The sequence below is a fragment of the Podarcis liolepis genome (genome assembly GCF_965112155.1).
Source record: "Podarcis liolepis genome assembly, chromosome: 7".
In the NCBI taxonomy this organism is placed as follows: Eukaryota; Metazoa; Chordata; class Lepidosauria; order Squamata; family Lacertidae; genus Podarcis; species Podarcis liolepis.
In genome coordinates this window covers 16,960,664-16,979,151 of record NC_139561.1, presented here as the reverse complement: position 1 = coordinate 16,979,151, position 18,488 = coordinate 16,960,664, and the positions used below count along the sequence as shown (strand labels likewise).

General features: G+C 47.9%; 1 protein-coding gene across 1 annotated transcript; it reads right to left on the bottom strand.

Moving 5' to 3' along the window:
* Nucleotides 1-3,963: 3,963 nt before the first annotated feature.
* Nucleotides 3,964-18,236, bottom strand: LOC310711129 (tigger transposable element-derived protein 1-like; the record flags this gene model as incomplete). Its single annotated transcript, XM_083512598.1, has 3 exons — nucleotides 18,005-18,236; nucleotides 15,885-17,551; nucleotides 3,964-4,071 (listed from the first exon to the last, which is right to left on the bottom strand). Exons 2-3 carry the CDS (start codon nucleotides 17,283-17,285, stop codon nucleotides 3,964-3,966), a joined length of 1,509 nt encoding a protein of 502 aa, XP_083368724.1. The 5' UTR covers nucleotides 17,286-17,551; nucleotides 18,005-18,236.
* Nucleotides 18,237-18,488: the final 252 nt, after the last annotated feature.

The window sequence follows — 18,488 nt, the reverse complement described above, 5'->3', positions numbered from 1 at the left end:
ACCACAATAATTTATATCCTGAAACCGTCAACAGTACTGTACAGAAAAAATGTTACATTTACAGAGCAGAATATCCTCTTGAATTATATACCCAGCACCTGGAACCTTAAAAAAGGACCATATGAGTGGACTCTCTGTGCCCTTACCACAGCAAAAAGACTGATGCTGAGGAATGGGAAAAATAAAAAGGTGGCTCCCTTCTATGATTGGATTGAAGACTTTTACAGACTCGCAACATATGAACAACTTGCATATAAATGCAGACTTGCTATGGACAAATTCAATGATATTTGGAATCCATTCTCGCAAATACTGTAGTAGGTTAAGATATGGTGAAGTACAATAAAAACCTTGCAAAATATACACTTTTGGGTTTCCCCCCTTTGTTTCCCCTTCTGCACGGGTTCCGTTCCTCTTTCTCTTTTTCTCTTTTTCATTTGCATCTCACCATGGCTGGTGCACATATAGTTACGTACTTTTTGAACTTTCAATGAAGACGTTTTAAAAATTAAAAACAAAATAATCCCCCCCTCAATAATTTATATCCTGCCCTTCCTCCAGAAGGAACCCAGGATAGTACACACAAAAGAGATAAACCTATTAACTACCGAAAGAGTCCACAAGTCCTAGAGATCATAGAATCATAAAATTGTAGAGTTGGAAGGGACCCTGAGGATCAACCCACTGCAAGGCAGGAATATGGCCACATTCCATTTGAAACAAGTGGCAAATCCCTGGCAACAGGATGGAGACCCCTTGCTTGAGCCGCCCCCTTTGACATCCAGCTTTTCCTACAGAAATCAGGGCACCCCTGAATGGCAGTTCCTGGAAATTCCAAGTAGCAGGGAGAGTGGCTGTTGTATCCAGGGCCTGCTTGTTGGCTTCCCCTTCAGTTGACTACTGTGAGAAGAGAATACTGGACTAGATGGACCCCTGGGCTGATCCAGCTTCAGGGCTCTCCTTATATTCTTCTACTTACCATCTTGCCCTGGGCTGAATCCTCAGCCTGGACCTCATCCAGAGCTATCACGGACCACATCAGCAACACAGCAACAAAGAGGGTGGTGGAGAACTTCATGATGCCTCCGCGCTGGTCAGTGAAGTGGAAGAGTTTCTCCTTTGGTCTGTTCTGTCCCAGGTGATGACACCAGCTCTCTTTATATACCCTTTCCTCCATGAGCAAGGAAGAATCTGGGTTTGTGCCCAGCCACTCAGCTGCTTTGTTTTATCTGGCATGGCTTGGGTCGTAAGGCATTGTTCGCTATAGAGCAGGAAGAAGATTAATGGGGACACCATCTACCTTTGGTCTTGGCAGACATCTCTTTTCCACATGGCCAGTTTCCAAGTTTGCTGTGTCAGCATTGCCCCTGAGCCAGTGTCACCAACTGGACTCATCCACTTCAGCCCTGACTGGGCTAGGCGAGCTGGGTAGCACTTCCAGAGACCACCTTCTGCACAGGAACAGGTCAAAGTGCTGTGGACTCACAGCTTAGAGTTGTGAGCACCGGATTCACTTCCACTTCCCTTGGTTGCCTCATTAATAGGAGTTGTTTTCCCGAGTTTCCGGATCGCTTACTACAGAGGAGACTTGCTCCGCCGACCGACATGGCTCCTCCCTAGGGTTGAAAGTGGCTTTAACGGAATACCCATAAGTGAAGGGGTAGGCGATGGCCACACCCTGCCCCCTTCCATACACCGACAACATATTCCAATGCCTAACTGCCAAATACCAGAAAAGTTGTGACGAATTGCTACGAGGTAGGCGAAAAAACCAAGAGGCTGGTGCCAATTTGCCAATTGGGAAAAAACTCCTACCAGGCCCCTTGGGCAACCAAGGCGACCAACCACAGGTCCATAGCAAGGTCAAGCGTAAAGGATCAACTAGAGGGAAGGTTGGGTGGGTGACTCGATGAAAACCTGGCAGCGCAATGAGGGGAAGAGCTGCTGCGGCCGCATTTGAGCGGCTAAACCCCGCCCTGGGCTTCCCACCGATTGGAAGACTGACCGGGGGACGTGGCACATCAGCAGTGACATCAGGCAGGGGGTGACACACCCCCTGCAAGCGTGGGAACGGTTCCCGATCAAAATCCCTGCCCTCCAGGAGGAAGAGAGGCTTTGCATGCGTATGTAGATTAGATATTAGAAATGGCACATACCTCTTTCCTAGATACCATCACTGTATTCAGGGATAGTGGAGGCAGAGCATGGCCACCATCACTAGCAGCCACTGATAACCCTTCTCCATGAATCTGTTGAATCCTGTCTTAAAGCCATCTGGGTTGGTGGCCACCACTGTCTCCTGGGGAAGGGAGCTCCATAGTTTAACTATGTGCTGTGTGATTAAGCCCTTCAATTTATCTGTCCTGGATCTCCTAACATTCCGCTTCATTGGATGCCCACGGATTCTAGTCTTATGAAAGAGGTAGAAGAATGAATGAGTGAATTTTTATTGGCGTCAGCCATCGGCCATAGCAATAACAGAACAATACAATATATAAAGCATAGAAATAAAAAGTCAATTATATAAAACACAGTTTAGGGTCCTGAATCAGCAGTCAAATGGTGGGTCTTATTCTGATTGCCACAGCTAAAAACGTTGCAACCTTTGCTGTCACCTGCTCATCTTGATCTGCCAAGGGAAAGGACACTGTGGCAGTGGTTGGGCAACCCAGAATGGACAATAAAAGAGGCTTTATAAAGAGTGCAAGATAAAAGGGAGAGAAGGAGAAGAACCTTTCTCTGTCCACTTACTCTATGCCTTTCCTCAAAGAGGAGTTGCTCTTGGTTGCCCGTCTCTCAACCATCCTCAACACCAACCCCAAAGATTCCCCACTACTATCCTTGCTGTTGTACATCAAGAAAATTGAGCCCACCTCCCAGACTTAAAGGGTTGGGGTTTGTAGGAAGGGAAAAGGCTTTTATGTTCAGGTCTGGCTTGAAGGTTTCCCACAGGCTGAGTCCTGTGAAACTGGGATGCTGGACTAGATTGGCCACTGGCTCTTCTGGGCTTCTTAACTCCCTTGTGGCACTAAAATGCTGTGGGGTGGGAAATGGTCTCCCTTCCACTCATTGGCCAGGGAATATCTGAACCATACACAACAGAAAGGAATACAGAGAAATAAAGAAACACAGCTCATATAACTCTGTTTGTAATGATACAAAACCTCCCAAAGTCAAAATGTAATAATAAGACATTTATATTCCTCCGTCTGTTTCTTTAAATATAGCCATTACATAATGTATGCAATATCAAAACCATGTTCAAGTGCAATACAGGATATCTCAAAACCAATGTTCTGTCTGAGTGTTCATTCATTTAAGAAATAGAAAAGAATCTCTAAAAGTATACTCATTGCTTAGAGAGAGAGAGAGAGAATGTTCTTATTCAGTTTCCTGTTTTACAGTTTAAGATACTCATTTTACATCCTTAAGATATCAATGACTTCCCTTTTTCTCTTTCCATGATTCATTTTACATAACATAAATCCATGCATATTTTACAAAAAGTATACCATTCAGTATTCCATGATTACTGCATCCATCAAAACTTATTGACACTGTTGAATTTATCTTAATGCTGCCAGCATTTTCAGCTGGACACAATTACGGTATTTCCCATATATTCAATCAATGTTTCCCAATGTTCTTTAAACATACGGTATGTTCTTCCTTTTCTCTTATTCTAAAGGTTAAGTCTACTTCTTGCTACAGGATCATCCAGTTTTCTCTGGTCTATTCCACTTGAAAATGATTTTGGTATTGCATACATTATGTAAAGGCTATATTTAAAGAAACAGACACTTTCTTTTGTCTTTGAGAAGTTCTATATAATTGCATATAGAGCTACATGAGCTGAATATCTGAGCCATGACAGCCTCATAACCGATTAGGGCCCCAGCATGAGCAGATTTCAACTTCAGAGGCAGAGGGGGAGGAGGACGAAATCCCCAAGCACATGCTACTTCAAAGGCTTTGATCTCTCGCTGCTCCAATCAACGTGGGTGGAGTTTCTTCGTGATCGACTCTGGCTGTTCCAACCACGTGACCAACGATGAAAGTCTCTTTGTTCAGCTTGAGAAGCAAGAGAAAGAAATTCGTCAAGCAGATGGGACTGTTCTCACGAGTTTGGCTCAGGGAACTGTGTTTTTAAAGAGCCTGAATGCAACAATTAAGAATGTCCTGTATGCGCCTGATATTCAGGACAATTTGTTAAGTGTGTCCCAGCTTGATCGTCAGGGGTTTAAGGCATAGCTGTCAAGTGTCCCTTATTTGAAGGTACAGTCCCTTATTCCAGTGCCATGTCCCACTGCTGTCCCTTATTGATGGATGTTCCTTAAATGTCCCTTAAATTTCAAATGAAGCAGCTCCTCTCCCACCCTCCCTGCTGGCCAGGGAGGAGGAAGGCTCCAACTGTGTTGCTTGGCTGTGTTGCTCACCCAATAAGAAATCTAAGAATGACGGGGGGGGGGTTGGAGCTTGCAAGCCTTGTGTGGGGCTAGTTAATGCAAGCTGAGGGGGTTTTTGAATGCTGGATGCCATTTTCTTGCGCGTGCTGCTGCAAACTTTGCAATGCAAAGCCAGGCCGGGGAGCCATCTTAAGTTGAGGCTGCATAGGCCTTATGGTGCATGTGATTCAGATTCTATTCAGTTGAACCTCTGGTTACAAAGTTGGTTGGACAGTGTTCTCGAAGCTACCAGCATGAGTTTGACCAGACTGCAGGAGGACAGGAAGACTGGAGTGCCTGGAACAGATGAGGCCGCAGGTCCCTTATTTTGGCTGCTGGTCCCTTATTTTCAAGGCTGCTGGTCCCTTATTTTCAAATCTGTAAATTGACAGCTATGGTTTAAGGTGGTGTTTGCTAAATCTCGTTGTGAAATTCGTCAAGATGGCAAGCTCATTCTATATGCAAAATGTGTTAATGGTTTGTACCAATTGCCTTTTGTTACAGGTACAGGTACTGCAGAAGCAACTAAGAAAGTGTTGCAATTTATCTGTTGCAAAGAATGAGAAGTTGCATGACCAATGTATTCATTATTACCACCGCATTTATGGTCATTTGAATTTTCAGGCTGTGGCAAAAATGCCTGATATGGTTGAGGGTATGAAGTTGAAAGAATGTCCCTATCACATGGAATGTGTTTCTTGTGCTGAGAGTAAGGCAAGGCAAGCTCCCAAAGGCACAGAGTCTGGGAGAGAGGCAAAGAAACCATATGAAGTCATTCATGCAGATTTAGTGGGGCCTCTAGCACTCTCTAGAGGCAATTCAAGGTTTTTTGATGGTGCAAAAGGGGCAAAGACAGTTAAGAGGGAGGCAAGTGTTGTAGCTAATGATAATTCTGATGCCAATGTAGTTCTGGATGGTGGCACAGATTATCAGAGCCCAAAAGCCTCAGGAGAGTCTGACGCTGATTCAGACTTAGCAGCTTCGTATGCTTTAGCTCCCCATTCTCCCAAAGAGGAGGAAGCACCAGAACAAGAGGATCAGAGAGTTTTGCGCAGATCCGAAAGAACCACCAAAGGTGTACCACCGAAAAGGTTTTCTAAAGAGTTCGCTAAGGCTGCAGTCACGAGCAACTCTGCTGGGGTTTTTAAACCAGGCATAAAGTGTGCTGACAGTAATAGCACAAAACGCTTCATTTATTTCCTTACCTGACCTTAAGTGGTTCATGTGTAATATATTTAAAGGATCAGGATTGAAGGAGCAAGCGTGTGTTTGAGTACAAAAGTGGTTTGTTCTAATTAGTAATATTAATTTGCATCTGAGAGGAAGAAACCTGTATGAAGATTTTTCTAGAAGCTGCTTATTCATTTGTATATTCACAGTGTGTATTTTGTGTGGGTTACAGATTGAGGTTTATGTTTTAATTCTTTCCCTAATGAACACAGAGTGATTGCAGTAACTGTTCAATGATGTAATTAAAGTGTCTTAGATAAAGGGGGAGAGAGATACCTGCAGATATGTTAACAAAGGTTCTAAGCAGAGAACAACTTTTGAGTGTGCGTAAATTGCAGTCATGTTTAGATTCTGGAATGGTTGGATGAAATGGGGGAGGATGAGGAGATTTCACCCCTCCCATATCCAAGAATCTGCTGATGTTCTCTGCTGATTCTCCAGAGAGGGGGGGCGGTTTTCTGCTCTCTACTTATTCCGCTCCAGCACCACATCAAAGTGTCAGTCAGTGTCAGAGAGAGAGAGAGACTGGGTGTTAGAGATCGTGTGTATAGACAAGGTTGCTGCTAAGAGCAGCTGCAGACACTCAGTGCAGTTCATTCATTTTAGTTTAGACCTCATTTAGCTCTGTATATAGTTTTGTATTATAGTTGTAGATGGAATAAAGAAGATATTCTACAGAGCTGCTCTCCGAGTCGTTTATGCTCTGCTATACTCTGCTATACTCTGCTGTGTGCGACAACTGTCTTCTTGTGGAAGTGAATCCGGTGCTCGCAACTCTAAGCTGTGAGTCCACAGCACTTTGACCTGTTGCTGTGCAGAAGGTGGTCTCTGGAAGTGCTACCCAGCTCGCCTAGCCCAGTCGGGGCTGAAGTGGATGAGTCCAGTTGGTGGCACTGGCTCAGGGGCAATGCTGACACAGCAAACTTGGAAACTGGCCACGTGGAAAAGAGATGTCTGCCAAGACCAAAGGTAGATGGTGTCCCCATTAATCTTCTTCCTGCTCTATAGCGAACAATGCCTTACGACCCAAGCCATGCCAGATAAAACAAAGCAGCTGAGTGGCTGGGCACAAACCCAGATTCTTCCTTGCTCATGGAGGAAAGGGTATATAAAGAGAGCTGGTGTCATCACCTGGGACAGAACAGACCAAAGGAGAAACTCTTCCACTTCACTGACCAGCGCGGAGGCATCATGAAGTTCTCCACCACCCTCTTTGTTGCTGTGTTGCTGATGTGGTCCGTGATAGCTCTGGTTGAGGTCCAGGCTGAGGATTCAGCCCAGGGCAAGATGGTAAGTAGAAGAATATAAGGAGAGCCCTGAAGCTGGGTCAGCCCAGGGGTCCATCTAGTCCAGCATTCTCTTCTCACAGTAGTCAACTGAAGGGGAAGCCAACAAGCAGGCCCTGGATACAACAGCCACTCTCCCTGCTACTTGGAATTTCCAGGAACTGCCATTCAGGGGTGCCCTGATTTCTGTAGGAAAAGCTGGGTGTCAAAGGGGGCGGCTCAAGCAAGGGGTCTCCATCCTGTTGCCAGGGATTTGCCACTTGTTTCAAATGGAATGTGGCCATATTCCTGCCTTGCAGTGGGTTGATCCTCAGGGTCCCTTCCAACTCTACAATTTTATGATTCTATGATCTCTAGGACTTGTGGACTCTTTCGGTAGTTAATAGGTTTATCTCTTTTGTGTGTACTATCCTGGGTTCCTTCTGGAGGAAGGGCAGGATATAAATTATTGAGGGGGGGATTATTTTGTTTTTAATTTTTAAAACGTCTTCATTGAAAGTTCAAAAAGTACGTAACTATATGTGCACCAGCCATGGTGAGATGCAAATGAAAAAGAGAAAAAGAGAAAGAGGAACGGAACCCGTGCAGAAGGGGAAACAAAGGGGGGAAACCCAAAAGTGTATATTTTGCAAGGTTTTTATTGTACTTCACCATATCTTAACCTACTACAGTATTTGCGAGAATGGATTCCAAATATCATTGAATTTGTCCATAGCAAGTCTGCATTTATATGCAAGTTGTTCATATGTTGCGAGTCTGTAAAAGTCTTCAATCCAATCATACAAGGGAGCCCCCTTTTTATTTTTCCCATTCCTCAGCATCAGTTTTTTTGCTGTGGTAAGGGCACAGAGAGTCCACTCATATGGTCCTTTTTTAAGGTTCCAGGTGCTGGGTATATAATTCAAGAGGATATTCTGCTCTGTAAATGTAACATTTTTTCTGTACAGTACTGTTGACGGTTTCAGGATATAAATTATTGTGGTAATAGTAACAATAACAAAAGTAATATTAATTGCAGCAACCTGGAGAAAGCTGCCTTTAATCAAGTCAGACAATTGGTTTGTCAGTATTGTCTATGGATTGAAGCGTTGTAGCTCCCCAGGGTTGCAAGGGTTTCTATCCCCACCAGGAGAAGCCACTGGGGCTTGAAGCTGGGACCTTTGTCATGCAAGGCAGATGCTCTAACACTGAGCTACAGTTTGCTGTAGGACAGGCTCTTCCACGCTTGACCAGAGGAACAAAGGTTCCAGTCCACACTTGTCACGGGAGGAAGGGTGTCTGCAGATGTTGGGTCATGATACCAGCTGTCTTCTCTTTCCTGCCAACAGGGGGCATTGAACGATGGGATTCATGCCATCAGGAAACGTGCCCCAACCCCAGAGGCAAGGAATGGCAATGACCCACCGGTTAAAGGGTAAATCGTCCTGGACCAGGCAAAGCTATAAATTGACAACTTGTCGAATACGACCTTCCTGCCTGCTGCTTGAGGCACCTCCACTTCTGCAACCAGACCCTGCGATGCTCCAGTTCATTTTGATCTAACCTCCAACCCCTCCCTCCCCCCGAAAGATGCTCAGAGGTTCAGCACATGGTCTTCAAACATCGGCCCATCACTGCTGGTTTCTCTCACTCTCTCACAAAATAAAGGTCACCCAGCATTTCTCTGTGTCTGTTTTTAACTGGGATTAATGTCATGTCAGTTGAGTTTCAAGCAACAGAGGTTTAATAATAATAATAATAATAAATTTTATTTATATCCCGCCCTCCCCAGCCGAAGCCGGGCTCAGGGCGGCTAACAACACTAAAATAGTGCAACATTATAAAAACATCATAAGAATTAATTAAAATCAGAATTGATGGCAACCATGAACTAAAGTACTGTAAAGATTGCCAAAGGAGGGAGTCAGGCTGTGCCCCAACCAAAGGCCTGGTGGAACAGCTCTGTCTTGCAGGCCCTGCGGAAAGATGTCAAGTCCTGCAGGGCCCTTGTCTCTTGTGACAGAGCGTTCCACCAGGTTGGAGCCGCAGCCGAAAAAGCCCTGGCTCTAGTTGAGGCCAACCTAACCTCTCTGAGGCCTGGGACCTTCAAGATGTTTTTATTTGAGGACCGTAAGTTCCTCTGTGGGGCATACCAGGAGAGGCGGTCCCGTAGATACGAGGGTCCTAGGCCGTATAGGGCTTTGAAGGTTAAAACCAGCACCTTAAACCTGATCCTGTACTCCACCGGGAGCCAGTGCAGCTGGTATAGCACCGGATGAATGTGATCTCGCAGCGAGGACCCCGTAAGGAGTCTCGCTGCGGCATTCTGCACCCGCTGGAGTTTCTGGGTCAGTCTCAAGGGCAGCCCCACGTAGAGCGAGTTACAATAATCCAGTCTGGAGGTGACCGTCGCGTGGATCACAGTGGCTAGGTCAGGGCGAGAGAGGTAAGGGGCCAACTGCTTAGCTTGGCGGAGATGAAAAAATGCCGCCTTTGTTATAGCTGTAATCTGCGCCTCCATAGAAAGGGAGGTATCGAAGATTACACCCAAACTCTTGACGGACGGTGCTGGCACTAATTGCACCCCCGCAAGAGATGGGAGTTGCCCCCTCAATCCCATATCGTCCCGTCCCAGCCAGAGGACCTCTGTCTTCGAAGGATTTAACTTCAACCGGCTCCCACGTAACCATCCAGCCACAGCTTCCAAGCATCTGATCAGTGTGTCTGGGGCCGAGTCAGGATGGCCATCCATCAACAGATAGAGTTGGGTGTCATCAGCATACTGATGGCAGCCCAGCCCAAAACTCCGGACAAGCTGGGCGAGGGGGCGCATAAAGATGTTAAAAAGCATCGGGGAGAGAATCGCACCCTGAGGCACTCCACACACCAAGGAGTGGCGGGATGACAGTTCCCCCCCAAGCGCCACCCTCTGTCCCCGACCAGAGAGAAACGAGCGCAGCCATTGAAGGACTGTGCCCTGGATCCCCACGTCGGCGAGGCGGTGGTCCAGAAGTTCGTGATCGACCATGTCGAAAGCTGCTGACAGATCTAGAAGAAACAGCAGCCCCGACCCACCTCGATCCAGCTGTCTACGAAGATCATCTGTTAGGGCGACCAGAGCCGTCTCGGTCCCATGACCAGCGCGGAAGCCGGACTGGAATGGATCCAGAGCCGATGTTTCATCCAGAAACCTACCAAGCTGTTCAGCAACCGCTCTCTCAATCACCTTACCCAGGAATGGAAGATTCGAAACTGGGCGGTAATTGGATAGATCTAAGGGATCTAATGATGTTTTCTTTAAGAGCGGACGCACCACTGCCTCCTTCAATTCCCCTGGGAATGTCCCGGTGCCAAGGGACAAATTGATGATATCCCCCAGGGGGGCCCGCACCTCGTCTGGACATGCTCTAATCAGCCAAGACGGGCACGGGTCGAGAGGACAAGTGGTGGGCTTTCCAGCTCGGAGGAGTCTGTCCACATCGGCTGGGGATATCCGGTCAAAGTGGTCCAGTACTGGACCCGAGGACAGTCGAGGGGCCTCCAGTTCCTTTATTGTATCCAAATTGGCAGGGAGGTCATGGCGGAGTGACAGGACCTTCTCCGCAAAAAAGCTCGCAAATGCCTCACAGCTGTGTGTCGAATTGTTATTTAAATTTGGCTGTCCTTCGAGGGACGTTAAAGACCGAATTATACTAAATAATTGTGCCGGGCGAGAGCTAGCGGATGCAATGGAGGCCGAGAAGTAGGACTTCTTAGCGGCCTTCACTGCCATCTCGTAGGTTTTCATAAAAACCCTATAAGATGTTCTTGAGGCTCCGTCACGGGCACCCCGCCATACTCGCTCTAGCCGTCTGAGGTCCCGCTTCATTTTCCGGAGCTCCTCAGTAAACCAGGGAGCCCGGTTTCTGCGGGGTCGCAGAGGGCGCTTAGGTGCGATCTCATTGATGGCTGCCAGGAGCTGGGTATTCCAGCCCTCAACAAGCTCAATCAATGAGTCGCCAGGGGGAGCAAGGTCCCGCAAGGCTTGGCGGAATCTATCAGGGTCCATCAGCCTCCGCGGGCGAGCCCAAATCGGCTCACCACCTAAGCAGGGTGGGGGTGGAACATCAATCCTGGCTTTCAGAGCGTAGTGATCAGACCATGGCACCTTCATCGAAGGAGACATGATCACATCTATACCAACGCCAAAGATCAGATCCAGCGTGTGGCCTGCTTGATGTGTGGGGCCCGAAACAAACTGGGAGAGCCCTAGTGTCGCCATGGAAGACACCAGGTCCAGAGCCTGTGAGGAGGGAGTGGCATCAGCATGGATGTTGAAGTCCCCCAGTACCAATAGGTTAGGGAACTCCAAGGCCCAGCCGGCCACCGCCTCCAGCAGGCCTGACAGGGTGGCTGCTGGTGCGCTAGGTGGCCGGTACACCAGCCAGACAGCCAAGCTCACCTCGGAGCCCCACACTAGGCCAACACATTCAATGCCGGGGATCGATGGCGGTGGTAGAGCCCTGAAAGAACAATCTTCCCGGATTAATAATGCCACCCCTCCCCCCCGGCCCACAGTCCGTGACTGGTGGAGGACGGAGAAACCCGGGGGCGCCATCTCTCGTAAGGTAACAGTTACCCCTTCGCGCACCCAGGTCTCCGTCACACAAGCCAGGTCGACCCCCTGCGAGATGATGAAATCTCGCAGGGTGGCGGTTTTATTGCCTATAGACCTGGCATTGCACAACACCAGTGACGGAGGTGAGTAATCCTTTCTCACCCTACCCTCGTCTCTCGGGATGGGGCGCAGATTGGAAGGGGTACGAGCATATCCGTATCTCGATCCCCTTCGCCTATGCCATCTGCCCCCACCGCCATACCTCCCTCGCCCCTCCACAGTAGGAATCCCAAGCCTCATACTCGCCTCCATTTACAGAATATAAAAGCAAACAAAAAATACACCGAAACAAAACCAATCCCCACCCCACTCAACAAACCATCCCACCCCAACCCAAAATAAAACAAAACAAAATAAAAATACATGGATAAAAAACCACCGTTTCTGGTGGTACAACAAAATAAAAAGTAAAACCCCTTTAAAACATTTTAAAATATATAACACGCTTAAACATTTGCTGCCACAGCAGCAGTGTCCTTAGAGTTGTGGCGGTGGTGAGTATGGGGGCCGCCCCCAGGCCCAAGGTGGGGAGTGGGCTTGCAGGGGGAGCGGTCCTCCCCAAGACTCACTGGCAGAACAACAGCAGCGATGTCCCGAGGCCTCCTTGGAGCCTTATATGCTGAGGTGGAGTCTGGGGCCCGCCCCCAGGCCCAAGGTGGAGAATGGGCTTGCAGGTGGGGTGGTCCTCCCCAAGACTCACCGGCAAAGCGGCAGCAGCGATGTCCCGAGGCCTCCTTGGAGCCTTATATGCTGAGGTGGAGTCTGGGGGCCGCCCCCAGGCCCAAGATGGAGAGTGGGCTTGCAGGGGGAGCGGTCCTCCCCAAGACTCACCGGCAAAGCGGCAGCAGCGATGTCCCGAGGCCTCCTTGGAGCCTTATATGCTGAGGTGGAGTCTGGGGGCCGCCCCCAGGCCCAAGGTGGAGAGTGGGCTTGCAGGGGGAGCGGTCCTCCCCAAGACTCACCGGCAAAACGGCAGCAGCGATGTCCCGAGGCCTCCTTGGAGCCTTATATGCTGAGGTGGAGTCTGGGGCCCGCCCCCAGGCCCAAGATGGAGAGTGGGCTTGCAGGGGGAGCGGTCCTCCCCAAGACTCACCGGCAAAGCGGCAGCAGCGATGTCCCGAGGCCTCCTTGGAGCCTTATATGCTGAGGTGGAGTCTGGGGCCCGCCCCCAGGCCCAAGATGGAGAGTGGGCTTGCAGGGGGAGCGGTCCTCCCCAAGACTCACCGGCAAAGCGGCAGCAGCGATGTCCCGAGGCCTCCTTGGAGCCTTATATGCTGAGGTGGAGTCTGGGGGCCGCCCCCAGGCCCAAGGTGGAGAGTGGGCTTGCAGGGGGAGCGGTCCTCCCCAAGACTCACCGGCAAAGCGGCAGCAGCGATGTCCCGAGGCCTCCTTGGAGCCTTATATGCTGAGGTGGAGTCTGGGGGCCGCCCCCAGGCCCAAGGTGGAGAGTGGGCTTGCAGGGGGAGCGGTCCTCCCCAAGACTCACTGGCAAAACGGCAGCAGCAGTTTATCACTAGGGCTGCCCCACTGAGCTGTGATTGTCATTGGAGGCTCAGGTGGCCTTGGCAAGGAGTGCTTTTTTCCAGCTGCAACTGGTTCACCAGCTATGGCCCCTTTTGGACACAGATGACCTGACCTCTGTGCTCCATGTTCTGGTAACTTCCAGGTGGACCTCTGCAAAATGGGGCTGCCCTTGAAGACAACTCAGAAACTTCCTTTGGTTCATAAGACATCAGCCAGATTACTAGCAGGAGTTCCATTTTTATCACATATAAACCAGATGCATCGGTTGCCTGTTTGATTCCAGGCTCAACTCAAGGTACTTCTATTTGTGCTTAAAGCCCTAAAGGAGTCAGGCTCCAAATATCTGAAAGATAGTCCCCTTCCTTACACTCCCTCTTGGCTGCGAAGTTCTGTGGACTAACCAGCCTCATATAACCAACATGCTTAAGTCTACTTAAGGCATAAAGGGGTTAAGACCATTGCGTAAGCTGTCCTGCCAGGCTTAGCTCACCTTGGGAGGAGCTAGGGAATCAGGCCTATGGTTTTTCTCTCAGTCTCAGTAAAGAGGTCTGAGGTGATTGCTGAAGCTCAGATGTAGCACGGCTCTTAGAAGCCATTATTGTGTCCCTATCTGGGCAGTGTGCACATTTTCCTTTACACACACACACTCACACACACATATAATTTTTTATCAAGTTTTCATATTTTTCTTTTGTCACATTCATATCAAATGATATCATCACATACAACTTTGCTCGTACTGTGCATCAACCTCCCCCCTCCCACTCCCTGGCTTTCTTAAGCAATCACAATCCTCTTAGCATCTCTATATCACCCTATTTACCTTCCTACTATACTTAAAAAAATTACTTTAGTATTTGTAAATCAGTTTCAAAAATTATCGTTGCAAAATATTTTAAATCAAACCTGCAAACGTTCTCAAATTTTTACAATGTTCTTTCATATATTGTATAAATTTACTCCAGTCCTTTTCAAACAGTTCTTCATGATGGTTTCGGATTTTCCTTGTCAGCTTTGCCAGTTCTGCATATTCAGTCATTTCTATCTGCCACTCTTCCAAAGTTGGAAGTTCCTTCTGCTTCCATTTCTGGGCTAAAAGTGTCCTTGCAGCCGTGGTAGCATACATAAACATATTTAAGTCTACTTTTGGAATTTCTTCTCCCACAATATCCAATAGAAAAGCCTCCTTTTTAAAATAAAAGTATATTTAAAGATCTTTTTCAATTCATTGTATATCATGTCCCAGTAGGATTTAACTTTACTGCACGCCCACCACATATGGAAGAAGTTCCCTTCCTTCTCCTTGCATTTCCAACATGCCTTATTTTGAGCTCTATACATTTTAGCAAGTTTAGTTGGCATCAATTATCATCTATACATCATCTTCCTTAAGTGCCATATATGCAGTAAATTTAATTGTTTTTGTCCATAATCTTTCCCACTTATCTAATTCAATATTATGATCCAAATCTTGAGCCCATTTAATCATAACCGACTTAACTTCTTCATCCTTTGTATGCCATTCTAATAATAACCTCGGGTTACATACGCTTCAGGTTACATACGCTTCAGGTTACAGACTCCGCTAACCCAGAAATAGTGCTTCAGGTTAAGAACTTTGCTTCAGGATGAGAACAGAAATCGTGCTCCAGCGGCGCAGCAGCAGCAGGAAGCCCCATTAGCTAAAGTGCTGCTTCAGGTTGAGAACAGTTTCAGGTTAAGTAAGGACCTCCAGAACGAATTAAGTACTTAACCAGAGATACCACTGTACATTTTTGACTGTGTTTTTCTTTTTGCTGTTTAGCAACTCTGTCTCTAGTTTTGATTTAGTGTTACCAAAACCATTTTTCATACTATCTTCCTTAAATACACCTTGAAATTGATGGTACTGCAACCAATCTGATAGCTTACCTCTTATCTCTTCAAATGACTTTAGCTTCAATTTATCAACTTCCATTACTAAGTCTTTGTATGTAGCCCAATCACTTAACATATTTATATTTTTTACTGCGAAGGCTTCCAGTGGTGAAAGCCACCATTGAGTTTTCCATTCTAATAGAGTGGTGCCTCGCAAGACGAAAAGAATCCGTTCTGTGATTCTCTTCGTCTAGCGGTTTTTTCGTCTTGCGAAGCAAGCCCATTGAAGGATTAGCGGATTAGCGCTACAGTGGTGCCCCGCAAGACGAAATTAATTCATTCCGCAATTTTTGTCGTCTAGCGAATTTTTCATCTTGCAAAGCACGAAATCCCATAGGAATGCATTGAAAATCAATTAATGCGTTCCTATGGTCAAAAAAAGTCGAAACAAAGCCAAATTTGGTACAAGAGTTTATTAACTGCTCTTTAAAGTCACACATACTGTAAAGAGCAGTTCAAAAATTGAAGGGAAAATAAATTAACTTTATAAACATGAGAAAAACATTTAAAAAATCAACAAAGTGCACAGTACAGTACATACATTTTCTAAGACTCTGGGGGACCACTCGAAGAAGGCTCCTCTTCCACTCTTTGCTTCTTGGTCAAGAACCTGTCCATAGTCTGCTGCTTCATCCGCCTTTTCAGCAGCTCCCTTAAAGGCGACATGACCCTCGTATCATAAAAGTTCCCAATGTCATGTGCTACGTGCTTCTCAGGGTGGTGTTGCTCTGCAAAAGTCTGCACCTCCTTCCACTTCAGGCAAATGTCCCTCAGTTTTTTGGAGGACAGCCGTCCCTCAGTTGCTTCCTCCTCTTCCAGTGAGGCCTGCTCCTGCGCAGCCTCTGCCTGCAGTTCGACCAGCTCCACGGTGGTGAGCTCGTCGTCGTGCTCCTGCACCAGCTCGCAGACATCCTCCTCCGTGACCTCCAGGCCCATGGTTCTCCCCAAGGCAACAATGTCCTGCACCACTGCTGACTCTGGTGCATCAGAGTCACTTGGTGCCACACAGTCCGGCCACAGGCTGCGCCAAGCGCAATTCAAATTTCTCTGGCTGATCCCTTTCCAGGCCGTGGTGACCATCTTCAAGCAGGTGACGATGTCGAAGTGGTCCTTCCAGAATTCCCGCAGGGTGATGGTGGTGCAGTCAGTCACCTCGAAGCATCGCCTGAAAAGCTCCTTGGTGTAGAGTTTTTTGAAATTGGCGATAACCTGCTGATCCATCGGCTGGAGCAGTGGCGTGGTGTTAGGCGGCAGGAACATGATGTTGATGAAGCTGAACTCCTCCAACAAGTCCACCTCAAGGCCTTTAGGATGGGCAGGAGCATTGTCCATCAGAAGCAAAGCCTTCAGCGGCAGGTTGTTGTCCAGCAGGTACTGCTTGACAGCAGGGCCAAAAGCAAGATTGACCCAGTCCACAAACAGCACACGTGTGACCCAAGCCTTGCTGTTGGATCGCCACATGACACTCAGCCGCTCCTTGTCGATCTTGTGTCTCTTGAAGGCCCGTGGGTTCTCCGAGTGGTACACCAGCAGGGGCTTGATCTTCAGGTCGCCGCTTGCGTTGGCACAGAAGAGCAGGGTCAGACGGTCCTTCATGGGCTTGTGGCCAGGCAACTTGGACTCCTCCTGAGTGATGAAAGTCCTTTTGGGCATCCTCTTCCAAAACAGCCCGGTCTCGTCGCAGTTGAAGACCTGCTGTGGAACGTAGCCCTCCGTCTTCACAACCTCCAGGAACTCCGCTGCAAAGTCTTCAGCCGCAGGAACATCAGAACTGGCAGCCTCTCCATGCCTGACCACGCTGTGGATGCCAGATCTTGTCTTGAACCGGTCAAACCAACCTCTGCTAGCCTTGAAGACTTCTGGCTCGGCTGAGGTTCCTGGCTGTTCCCGGATGAGGTCAGCATGCAAGGCCTTGGCCTTCTCACAAATGACGGCCTCAGACACTGTGTCCCCTGCACGCTGCTTCTCTTCTATCCAGATGAGCAGCAACTTCTCGACCTCCTCCAGAACAGCTGGGCGGTTCTTCACAATCCTGGTGACTCCCTTGGCTGCATCAGTCGCCAGGATCTTCTCCCTCATCTTCAGGATGGTCCCGATGGTTGATGGATTCCTCCCGTACTCCCTGGCGATGTCCGTCACACGCATTCCGCCGTCGTGCTTCCAGATGATCTCCTTCTTCATTTCCAGCGTCACCTTCTCCTTCTTCTTCTCGCCGGCCACCGCAGGAGCAGTCTTCTTGGGTCCCATGACAGCACAGCTCTTACCTTCGAAAACTCAGAAAAAGAAAAAGAAAATCAGTGATGTGCTTCAAATCCAAAAAATTCAAAAGCACCCAGCCACCCACCACACAGAAATTAAAACCCAGAACCAAGGCCTTGAATCCCAAGCACCCAAACCCAAAATCCAAAACCCCCCAAAAAAGTTTTAAAAGTTCAACTTACCAAATGGATGCAAGAGAAGTTCTGGAAAAGCTTCAACAATCAATCACCGAAGTCTTCAGAAACCTCAAATGGCTGCAAAATAAGTTTTGGAAAAGCTTCAAAAATCACCAATGTCTTCAAAAACCTCAACGGCTCCCACAGACACCCACCCACCCACAACACAGAAATTGCAAACCCCTCCCCAACTGCTCCCCCAGCCCCTCCCCAACTGCTGCAAACCCCTCCCCAACTGTTCCCCCACCCAGACAAAAAAAAATTCAAAAAATAACAACATGGCCCAATGGTCCCAGATTCCTGCAGAAACCTCCCCTACTGTTCCCCCAGCAAGCCAGCACTCAGAAATTCAAACTCAGAATTTTTTTTTTGAAAAAAACAGTGGTCACAGAAAATCATAAAAATTCCCAAAAAAAGGCCCACAAGCTCCCAGATTATCGCAAACCCCCCCACAACACCAAGTCCTTGAATCCCAAACACCCCAACCCAAAATCCAAAACCCCCCAAAAAAGTTTTAAAAGTTTAACTTACCAAATGGATGCAAGAGAAGTTCTGGAAAAGTTTTGGAAAAGCTTCAAAAGTGAGCAAAGTCTGAGAAAAGGCTACCAAACCACGTGCTAACAGTTGCTCCTCGAAGTCAAGTCGCAACTGCAGCTCTTCAAGCTAAGCACCCTTGGTTTTAACGGTTTTTAGACAAAGGAAACAAAGTCGCGAGACGTTTTCGTCTTGCGAAGCAAGCCCATAGGGAGATTCGTCTTGCGAGGCAAATCGAAAACGGAAAAAATAAAGAAGACACATGGACACAGTAATTTAGGTTAATAGGCTAGAAAAGGCCACAACTTTATTGATTACAGCATGTGAGAGGTACTGGGCTTAGGCAGTGGAAGAAACAGCGAAGTTTGACTCCACCCACTCAAGGAGGGGTGAGTCTAGCAAGGGTTAACCACCAGTAGGGGGAGCCTGTTGATGCAAATACAACTGTAAGCTCTCCCCTGATGTCACCGGGGGTCGTGCC